The sequence below is a fragment of the Ceratina calcarata genome, unplaced genomic scaffold (genome assembly GCF_001652005.2).
Source record: "Ceratina calcarata isolate Rehan_Ccalc_2016 unplaced genomic scaffold, ASM165200v1 scaffold178.2, whole genome shotgun sequence".
NCBI classification, from domain to species: domain Eukaryota; kingdom Metazoa; phylum Arthropoda; class Insecta; order Hymenoptera; family Apidae; genus Ceratina; species Ceratina calcarata.
In genome coordinates, this window is record NW_017139212.1 from 1,147,758 (window position 1) to 1,158,784 (window position 11,027).

Below are 11,027 nucleotides of genomic sequence, written 5' to 3' on the forward strand. Positions count from 1 at the left end.
ACGCTGACCGGGACCAGACAGGGCAACGTCGCATTAATCGCATTGCTGTTTCGAAACGAGACGACTCTTAGCAGCGGGATTGTAAGACTTTATTACATTTCTCGAAGGAATACCGCATTGAGAACTTCGTGGCCGAATTTCAGTTGATCGTGCCGTAGTTTAGAAATTCCATCGTCAAACGTATCGAGACAATGGACCTTTTAAGATCCCTCTTGCCCGGAGGCGAGGGATCGATCGGCCCGTGGAAGAGTGATAACAATAACTCGATGATGTGTAAAATTCAATCGTTTTATTAATTGACAAAGTGTTCATAATGGGCAGCGACGCGGCTCGCGCCGGCCACGCTATATTAAATACGTGTACTGCGATAACAAATATGTACACACGTAGAGTACGTAACAAACTAGTGATACACCTCGAGAATGATTAGGGGAGATAACGTTTATTCTTGTTCAAAGAGGATCGGCGCCTCTTCCTTATATTTACAAATCGCCCGGATCCGCGGGTATTGGCAACTAGAAGAGATTTAGGTACTAAAAAATCGCACACGCATTCTCCTCGTTGTACACGCTTCTCTCCTCTTCGTTTGCGAGTGATCGCAGCGGGAAACTAGCCGGATCGTAAAAATGTTACAGTCTAGCTACCGTTCGTTGGTCGATCGACCGAGCAAGCCAGGCAGACAAGCGAACAGACACGAGGGACTTAGCTTCGAAACTGCACTCCTCTCGACTACGATCTCTACGAGTCATCGAATCGGTCGGTCGAAAGGTGAATTTAGAGTTGAGGATCGAATGGGAAGCTGGATGGAAATGAAATAACTGCAGTTTCTCTATTGGAAGTACTATAATCAAACGAACGTTTCAACATATTGTACACCTTGAGTAGAATAGATTTTCTATAAACGATCGACGTCGAAAAATATCGCTTAAAATTATGATTAGCAGTTATAAAAAGGTGACGAGTCTTACAAATTCTAGCTATTTACATAAACGGCGAACGTGGCCCGTAAGAGAACGTGCAGTTTCGAGACTCTTACGTAATCGATTAGGTTGGACAGACATAAGTTGAATTGAATTCGATCAAATATATTTCTGTTATGCTACTTTCGATATAACATCTGCCGGACGTCATGTAATATACGCACGAGATACAAACTTTCTAGGTCCCTGTATGCATACAATTCTCCTTTCACTTACGCTCGAGGAATGTGGATGATTTAAAAAGTGTGAGCCGTTCGCGTAACGATATAACAATTACAGTGTATTATAATACATACAGTATAGTAGCGGAGGAAGTACAAAACACAGTCTCTTCTAATTATTCGTCGGCTAACGTTTGGCAGCGGGACTGTTATCGAATCTCATCGTCGGTAAAACAAAGAAATCCAAGTGACACGAGTATCACAGGCTAATTTAAATACAGAACACATTTCTCCGTTAACAATTCCGTCGTTCGTATGCACTCGCCATGTGGCAAACCCAAGTCTCACCAGTGTAAAATGCGACAACCGAACACAACGAGAGGACAAGACTCTGAATGATTTAACAGAGCGTTCGATAAATTATACGTCGGCCTCGTTCCATTGCGAAACTTATTTAAAAAAGGAAAGCCGAGAGTTTGAACACCGGGTAAAGCGACGAACGAGTTTCGAAGATGCGAGCCTAGTCTCCCAAAGGCCGGGACGCGTCTCACAGGGAAACGAACTCGTGCGGGGGTTGGATGATCCGCGGGGGCGGTGGCGGCGATAACCGCAGATCGACGTCCGTCAGCGAGAACGCGGAACTCCCGTTGGCCGTGACGCGCGGCCCCATATTGTCATAAGGCGAGCACAGGTCGCTAGATCGCAACGCCCGTCGAGGAAGCGTGGCGAAACTGGACACGCTGCTAGCCGATGGAAGCACTCCAGTAGCTTTGCTCACCGAAGAGCCGTGAACTGGAAGATCCAGGAGGTCCGGGTAACAACGTTCCGAGGAGTCTTGCGGCACTGACACGGAGATGAAGATGTTCCCGAAGACACCGGCCGGGAGAACGCCGCTCGTGAACTCCGGAGGCGGTGGTGGAAACACGGCGGTGCACGGGACCGACCTCATGACACTCACGGATCCGGCACTGACCTCCGGACGAAGCCTCTCCACGGTGACGGTGGCCGCTCCCATGGGATCGCACAAAGAGCTTCTCTCCGCTAACTCGAGATCACCTGTGCTGCAGGCTTCCACTAAACTCCCGTGACCGCTGCCTCGATCATTGCTATTACCAGGAGTCGTCGTAGTCACGGACAGGTCCAGCAGCTTCTTCTCTTGATCACCGAAGCTGGTGCTGCCCTGGAGCTTGACCTTCTCACGAGCGCTTTGTCGACGAGACCCACCGCACACGCACAAGACCAACAGAACCGCCGAAATGGAAGCACACAACGCGGCCGCTCCACCTCCTGCCAGGCTCACCCAGAGCAGCCAGTTGTCGCTCTGGGAGAGCGTGGGTGCCGTGTACACCCGAGGAATAGTTATGCTGACTGTGTCCATCGCGAGACCAGCAATGTTCTTCGCGAAACAGGAATACTCCCCTGCGTCCCCGTCACTAGCGTTGTAAACGGTCAAGTTGTTCCACCTGTCGATCATTTTAGAAGACGATCGTTCGTTGTAGTTGACTTCGGACGTCGTGTAGACCACGTACGTGCCCGAGTAAATCTGGTCGGTCAGCTTAGTCGCGTTTACAGGACCACCGTTCAGTTGCCACCAGACCTCGGGTTCGGGATCTCCGGTAGCGAGACAGGCTAGGCTTAAATTTCCGTTAGTCTCCTCTTGGATGCTGCTAGCCAGTACAAACACTTCGGGTTCGCAAGCGAACTCGGTCGGTTTCACGTCTTCCCATTTGCGACCTTCGAGCCTCAACGGCGACGAACAAGATTGAGGCACGGAATACAGTTTACTAGGCCCGTTCGGGATTAGCCAGCTTCGGAAATTTCGCAGTCGGCAGTCGCAGCTCCACTGATTTCCGTCCAGAGTCAAAGTTTTCAATCTCGGCAGACTGGATATAACAGATACTTCGAGATACTCAAGTCGATTCTGGTCTAGCCTCAAAGATTCTAATCCTGTCAGGTGGATGAACGCCTCGCCGTTTATCTGTGTTAATGAACACCTCTGCAATTCCAAGTTTCTCAAATGCTGAAGCATAGGAAACTGGTGGCTCTTCAAATTCCCCAACGGATTTCCGCTTAAGATCAGAATCCTCAGTCTCTCGTTGCCTTGAAACGTTCCCGGCTCGAGCGACGACACGTGGTTGTCGGACAGATCGATCTCCACGAGGATCCTCATGTCCTTGAACGAGTCCGCGTGGATCTGATGGATGCCCGCGTTCCTCAGGAAGACTCTCTGGAGATTCAGCAGCCCGGAACGCTTGAAAACCTCCGATTGGAGCGCGGGGATCTTGTTACCGGACAGGTCGAGCACCTGCATGTCCGGGTCCAGGGAAGCTGGTAGCGAGGTCAGGCCGGCGTCCGGGCATAGGGCCGACTTCTTGCCGGACGTCCACTTGCAGCGGCATACGGCTGGACAGTCGGTCCAATCTGGGAACGCGGCTGCCTTCGAGAGTAACGCGAACGAGCCGAGCAGGAAGAATATGGCCAAGAAGATTCGCCCTTGCAGGGGATGGTGCCTTACCCCTAGCATTGTCCCTGTCGATCCTCCACTCGTTGATTACAGATCTGTAAACAGGAGGCCGATTCCGTGATCGCGTGCAGCATTCGTCTCGCAAACGCGTCTAATTCGCGGTCTACTCGTGGGATTTAATAATTGCAAAGTTCACGGTGTCTGATCCCGTTATTGATCCGCTTCCTTCGACGTTTCAAAGGTCAGTCGGTCGATAAAGATGATGGATACATTTCGGAAATAGGACTGTAGTCGTTTGATATATTACACGCAGTGTCGAAAAAGTGGATAGGTTTAGGGTAGTATCGGAATATTAAAGAGAGTGGAAGGGGGATCCGTCGGGTGGAAACGTAGATAAGGGTGGAACCATTTTGTTCCGGATGAGGAAAAAAAAGCGAAAGTCTGTAAATTACGCGGACGTATATGGTAATAAAATGCGAACGATAACGTCGGTTAAATATAAAATATACAAAAACGGGCGAAGTAGTTTCGCTTTTAACGCGGCGTATTCAATCCCTCGCAAACAAGCCGGGTCGGTTTTGGTTTGCCAAAAAACACGAGCTCCTCGTGTAAATTAAAATGGGTCATATCCCGTTGTATAAACGTGGCCGCAACGGTTACGAAAACAGGCTCGAAGCACGTATCTTCCTCAATATATTCACGTTATTCTGCGTCCCGAAACATTTTCTCTCGGTGCACTTGTAAAAATAAAAATAAGAAAAAAACCGAACCTGTTGACTGTTGCGGAACGCACACCCGCCGAACTTTTTCAGAAAAGCGTCAGGGAAAACGCTCTGATATCTCTATTCATTCTCATTGCCCCTTGTTTACGCTCGCACGAAACTAAAAGGGCTAATTAAGCAGCTAGATTCCCGTGTGAAACCAAACAATCGTTACAACAAACAAAAAGAGCAAAGGCTCCCACGTTTTACAAGTTTCGCTCTAAAACTCGTTAAGAAACGTTGCACGAAAACGAATCGCAAATTAATAGAAGTTATACTCGCGTGTTTGAACTTACGAGGGCACTAACAGCTATGTACGATCTCTTTGTACACTTGCTTTCGGACTCTCGCCGAACAGTAATGCCAGCAATTACAATATCGTCGCGCTCTGAACTACAATTCGCGTTAAAACGGTCCGAAACGCTCGCGTACGTCGTTCCAGCCCATTCTCGGCGCCGCGTGTAAAATTACTCGTGATAATTTCCGGATTAACACGCGCTCTCTCCGCGGCGGTGCTCGCTCGTTACGAGGCAAACTGTCTCCGCTTCTGCCGTTTTATCGAGCGTCCGCTGGTTAAACAACGCTCTTACGTTTATCCGATTTTAACCACTTGACTGAGAACTGGCCAATTAAAATCGCTTGCTAATTGATTTAGTAGCATTCCGCGTGATCGATTCCTAAAAAGAACAGAAATATCGTGAAGGATGCTCGTAGCCCGAGGTGATGAAGTTAATAAACAGCCGGCTCGTTTACATCTGTAATGCCGCGGACTAATTTATTTACTCGATTATGAATATTAATGCGACTGCAATTGAAATGGAAATTGGCGTAAGTGTCGGGAGGGGAGGGTTTTAAACGTTGTTCGGCGAGTTATCGGGGCGAATCGAATTAAGAGGGTAACGATACCGACGCCGATGAATCATCCGCGAAATTCTCTCGCACGTGTTGCTCGTAAAACGCGGATGACCTAAAATAAAAATTAGACCGGCGCGACGCGAGGCGAGCGCACAGCGTAGCCATCTGTCCTGGTTTCGCACGGAAAACTAAAAGTCCGCTACTATAGTTGGAGGAACTACTGTACGAGACACTTGTCACCTACCGGGACAATATATTTCTCGACATAACGGCTTGAAGTCTGTCGATATCAGACTCAGACGTCCTTAATTTTCAACCGCTCCCAACACGACTCAATCCGCTCCAAATCATTTAGAAAAATCGAAAACTGGTTAAACGAGAAACTGTCTCTGGTTCTATCACAAGTATAATATATCTTTTTCTGAACGAGGCAATTAAAGGGATTGTACTTGGGATCGGGTAACGTGAGAAGCGCGTGTCACTCGATAGGATGAAGGGGAAGGTTTCTCTTTCCTTTCTCGCGTAAGCTTATTCTTACTTGAGCGTCTGGTTCGGCCGGCACTAAGCATGCCGTCTGCGAATCTGAATGGGGCCGTCATGCCTGCGTGGACGCTTCCATTGTTTCTCAGGGGCTTTCATTTCGCCGACCGGGGTCCTCCTTCGAGCATCACAAAGCCATTGTTGCCCGGGACCTCTTAGATTTCATTCTGATTAAGCCGCCGTGGCTGGTCGCTCCGCACGCTGCTGATGTGGCCCACTTTTACCAATCACAAATCCCACCCGCGCCGCCACAGAACTGATTCTGCATCAAAAACAAATACACGTTCTGCAATAGTTGTACAACATCCGTTTTCCTTGAAAAATTATTTCAACGATAAAACTTAGAAGCGTTTAATTTAAAAGTTGACGCTCGAGGGGCTGTTTCTTATCTCCTTTAGGGCTGCTAGATTAAAAGCGTAATTGCCGGATATTTTATGGAACGGAGGGGAGTCTTCAGAGTCTGAGGGTGGTAGGAATTCCAACAGGCACAGTTCGGAAGCTGCTTCCGGCCTCTCGCTAAGGCATATTAATTGCTGACGCCCGCTAATGGTATGCCCGCGTAATGCGCCGCGAAATTTATATCGATCATAAATTAGACGGAAAGACCCACGCTCGGGCGGCCAAATAACTCTGGATATCGCCTGAATTTCGACTGACGGAACCCGGGAATTGAATAAGCCGACCACGAGATTCAATTGAAACGTACGAGAGACAGAGTTTAGGTAAGCTGTAAAAATTGAGGAGCATAAGCAGCGTCGTGTACCGCGGTCAGGGTGACAGATTCGTTGAGCAATCGAGGGCGGGCAGGCAGCTCCGGGTTCGATTCGACGCTCGATTACTCGAATCGACTGGTCCTCTCTACGTGTCGTGTACGTGTCGACTCGAGTTCTCCCCCGAACGAGCTCTCTTCGAGTGCATCGACCGCGGCAAATTCGCTTACACACTGCACGTACGTACTTGCAGCTAGAATCTGCAGACGCGACGAAAAATCCGGTGGGTTCCTCTCACGGCCCGGCCCGGTCTGACCAATCGCTGACTCGCACCACTGACTCGTTGAAATATTAAACGCGAGATACCACACTGTATCGCACTCTTCACCTCTTCGCGGTCTCGCGTATGTCCTTCGATCCGGTCCTCTCGTCCTTTTGTTTATCGCCGAGCTTATCGAGGCGAGCGTACTCGCGAGCAAACCGAACGACACCGACGAGCAATCGGTGTGTGTAGGTGGGATCAGACGATTCCGTGCACGGTTGATTGATTGAACACCGCACAAATGTAGGAACGAAGCCCGTGGAGAAACCAGTGGAAACGGACCGACGTACGAGGCTCGGTCGCACTTATCAGCTTCCTCTCCACGCGTACCGTGAACGTGTGTTCGCTCGTTCTCACGAGAGGACACCCCCCACCTGGCGAGCGGGGTCGTCGACTGGCATCGACGACCACTTTTCTATTATCCTCTCGTCGGAGCGATCAATCAATCTGCTCGCGCGAGACGATAACACCGCTGCTGGCTCGCGAACTCCTCCTCGTTGGTCCGCTATCCTTCCCTGGCCGGTCTCCTAGGCGAGAACACGAGACGACGGATGCTGCGTCCATCGAACATTTTCATCCTCCGCGGGGCAAGCCTTCTGCGAGATCACAAAGACGAACGCGTTCCAGTTTTTCCACTGCCCCGCGCGAAATCTCGGTCTCTCCCTTCGCACTGGTCTCAGGATCGCGAAAATCCTCACGAACTCACGCACACGTAACGCGAAACCTGCAGATTTGCCGCAGAGGCTAGCGACACGGTGCCTCCGTATTTCCGTGTCTGTTCCTCTCGCTACCCCTTCTTTCGCCCTTACGACCCCTCTACGATCACACGCCCCCCTATTTCTCTCTTCTCACGGTGCTGGTTCTCGCTCGCTCGTTACCCGTAGCTGTCCCTTTCCGGCTCCCTTGCCGCATAGCCCGCCCGCGGGCAGCACCGGCGAATTCTTCTTCGATCAAATCCACCCCCGCTAAGCTAACGCCTCCGCCAGGCTTGCCAACTAGTCTTCTCATCTAGAACTATTAGATAACCGCTGTCTAATATCTCTATTCCTCTGTGCCTAGCAGCGTCGTATGAAAAACTAGGTAAAACTGTCGCGCTGTCCGTGTCGTTAATTGAATCGTTCGAACGCGGTCAGTAGCGAACGTTCGAAAGACAGAAACGATTCGACGGTTTCAAAAGAAATAGCCTAGGAAACAGAATATTTGAAATGATGGTAGACCTGCACCCTCGCGTTTGCTAGGGGTTCGATACGCCCACGCTTATCGACTGCCGCGTAGAATTATCAACGGATGCTGAGAAGGAGAGGACGGCGGATGAGACCGGGTTGGTAATAAGGTTTCGTGTCTCCGCTTACTTCTACGTTTTTCAGCATTTTATTACAAGAATATAGTATAAACTTTCGCTCGATATGTGTGTGTACATGTATAGTAAGTATGTATGCATGTAATGTCGTACGTATTCATGTAATCATGCGGGTGGTGATGTGAGTGGGCGTGTACGCGCGGATCTTTGATCGCTCGCGCGTGATTCTTCCTTCTTGTTCTTATTTTTTTCTTTATACATATAGAATCTCGCACCTCGTCGTTTGTTTCAATCCCAGTAACCCCTATCATCGTCGTTGACGACCCCAACACAGGCCACGATAGTCATAGCTTTTTTAGTTGATCAATATACGTATAATAATATATCTTGTGTTTAATCTTACGTTTTTTTTTTTTTTTTTTTTTTAATCTTATCTCCGCTAAATTGTAATCTATATATAGTTATATCTTTTCTGTACGTGTCTGTCGGTGTAACCTGTCTGTATCTGTGTCGTGTGTGTTTCTTCTTGTTCGTTACTGGAAACATACTTGGCAATTCACGTCTAATAGTACAACGAAGCATTTTTTTGTTTATTTTCATATTTTGTTTTTTTTTCACTCGGATCTCTTTGTTTTAAAATCCACTCGCTCGTTCGCACGCTCTTCCGCTCTCAACGATACGCGCCACGATGGCCTCTTGCTCGATCGGATCGACGTGATGACCACTGGTCGCGATCATTTTAATTGATATGTCAGTGGGTTTTTATCCTCGTAACTCCCAGGGGAAGCGTAGTTAACCGTCAGCCACTTCCATAGCTCGCCGCTGGGTTATTTCCAACTGTTCGCTGCGATAAATCGTCCGTCAGTCTGGTATCTTCATCGGTGCAATAGGTCGTGTTCGCCGGAATACGAAAACCGGCGAGATTCCACTTTCTCTTAATCGAATTAGATCTGTAAGTACGGGTCGAGCCGCGATAAAAATTGATTGTACGCGAGACTGTACGTGTTGTCAGTCATTGTTTCGAGCGGCGGCGCTTATCGAAGCGAACTTGGTGACAAGTTTTGTCCGCGGCAAATGAAACGGCGTTCGTATTCGGAGGAACTTTTCCCATTTCACCTGGGTCTTCATACCTTTGTAGTGTATGTCCCTGTTCATCGTCGGGCAGTTGTTCTGTCCCTGGGGAGTAGAAAAAAAAAACAGAGAGAGTTTCCAGACAATTATACGCGGATCATTAAGATTCAATGCGCGTTTACCTGAACGTTGAAGTCGATGTTCGTTCGAACGGGACGATGATGAAGTGGCTGGGGCGGTCTGAAATTATTCCCAAGCGGCGCGTTCGGATGCTCCTTGTCCCCTTGCATCAATTGTCGCAACGCGAGAAGCTGCAAAACGGAACACAACCGGGAATCGAGTGAATATCGCACGCCTCAAACCTTTTTTTTTATCTCTAACGCCGTCTTTGCTTTCTACTCTTCTCCCCGGGCCCTTACGCCTCTCTCGTTTTTTCACGCTTTACTCGAGCTGGATTAATAGTCTGAAAGCCCTGAAAGAGCGCCGAGCCTCCTAATGGGTATTGTGGGGATTTATTTCTTTGACTCGACGCCGGTGTAGAATATTTTCTCTTTTAATCATTGGATGCCAAAGTTTCTGCATCCCGCGCATTTATTTTATTCCCCTTTTGTCTTGTAATAACCCTCCGACGACGACGACGACGACGAGGATTAGAAATTTTCCGGAGTAATTTCACAAATGAATTCTTTGTTATTCCCGGGACTCGGAAGGAATTGCGGCGAGGATTAAATGGACGCGGAATTCGATTGGTCTCTAGGAGATATCGAGCGAAAATTAGGTAAATAAGACACCTCGGTTCTTTATCGTCTTTGCGCGGCGTAATGGCCAAACAGACTCGCCGAGCTAATAGGTGGAACGTCGACCATTATAGATATCGATTTATCGATGGTTCAATTTTGAGAAACTGGGCGAACGACCATCGCACGCTGCTCCCTGTTCTCGTCGCCTTTGCGTTCTGCTCTTTCGAAACGACCTTTCCCATCGTGTAACAGCTTAATAGCCTGAAAGTTAACGCGGCAGCCACGGAGAACTGCTATACAGATATCGACTCCTTGACTTTTGATAGGAGTAGTTCGCAGGAACACCTGCTCACGTATTTTAAACTCCGAACTTCGGGACTAAACAGTCACGCGAGATAATTAGCTCGAAATTCACGCCTCGTTAAGAAATTGCCAAGTTCGTTTTCGCGATTAACTTTTCCATCCGCGGGGAAACGTCTGAAAATTCTTCCCTCGCCGTGGCTAGAAAACGGAACACTGTTCAGTTTTTGAGAGAGATCGCTTTGATAAACATGCCGCCGGGGGGTTAATAATCGTCGGGCCGGACATCACCGGACGCTCTTTTCGCTCTAATGGAGTGCAGCCCGCAGAGGACCGGCTTTAGAATATTCGATGGACCGCGTGCACCTTTGCGCGTTTCCTTTCCTCGTCGCAATTTTTCCGTGTAACGAGCAACGTATTGCGTGTACACTACCGTCCACAATTTAAGACCTGACTATCGATGAACATTCAACTAGCCGAGGGATGTAATACCACCGAGGAGGGATTATTAATGAGTTACAGCTTTATGGGATTTTGTATCGTATGAAAAAGTCTACAATTTTTTACACCCTCTAGAATATATTGCCACCGAAGTAAGAAATAGATAGCAAAACATCGATGCTGAACAGTTTGCCAGATACAAGAAAAGTCCTATGCAATTTCCTTTTAAGAATGTATTGGCTATACAGTTAATCCCAAAAGTTTATGTACCTTAGAAAAACGCATTTCCTATAATTAAAAAGAAATCAGACGTCGGAAGAATAATGCTAATTATAAATAGCTACGTGCTAAAAAGTATAGAAGGAAATATCCAATTAAGTAT

At 48.2% G+C, this 11,027-nt stretch overlaps 2 protein-coding genes across 8 annotated transcripts in view; both read right to left on the reverse strand.

Annotated features, from left to right (window-relative positions):
• Positions 1 to 267: 267 nt before the first annotated feature.
• On the reverse strand, positions 268 to 7,636 carry LOC108632926 (leucine-rich repeat-containing protein 24). 3 transcript variants are annotated; one of them, XM_018037810.2, is made up of 3 exons: positions 6,719 to 7,636; positions 5,760 to 6,023; positions 268 to 3,700 (listed from the first exon to the last, which is right to left on the reverse strand). In XM_018037810.2, the coding sequence occupies exon 3, from the start codon at positions 3,663 to 3,665 to the stop codon at positions 1,689 to 1,691; it is 1,977 nt and encodes a 658-aa protein (XP_017893299.1). In that variant the 5' UTR covers positions 3,666 to 3,700; positions 5,760 to 6,023; positions 6,719 to 7,636; the 3' UTR covers positions 268 to 1,688. The 3 variants fall into 3 exon arrangements, with proteins under 3 accessions (XP_017893299.1, XP_017893298.1, XP_026666580.1); XM_018037809.2 differs by having other exon boundaries at positions 6,525 to 7,636; XM_026810779.1 differs by lacking the exons at positions 5,760 to 6,023; positions 6,719 to 7,636 and adding an exon at positions 5,466 to 5,750.
• Positions 7,637 to 8,145: 509 nt separating this feature from the next.
• CARPB (Carbonic anhydrase-related protein B) overlaps positions 8,146 to 11,027 on the reverse strand; it is a 12,555-nt gene continuing 9,673 nt past the window's right edge. For all 5 annotated transcript variants that reach the window (XM_018037782.2, XM_018037783.2, XM_018037786.2 and 2 more), the window contains exons 8-10: positions 9,347 to 9,475; positions 9,224 to 9,269; positions 8,146 to 8,937 (exon numbers count right to left, since the gene is read on the reverse strand). In XM_018037782.2, coding sequence (XP_017893271.1) covers positions 8,921 to 8,937; positions 9,224 to 9,269; positions 9,347 to 9,475 — 192 coding nt within the window. In that variant the 3' untranslated portion in view covers positions 8,146 to 8,920. The remainder of the gene's footprint in view (positions 8,938 to 9,223; positions 9,270 to 9,346; positions 9,476 to 11,027) is intronic.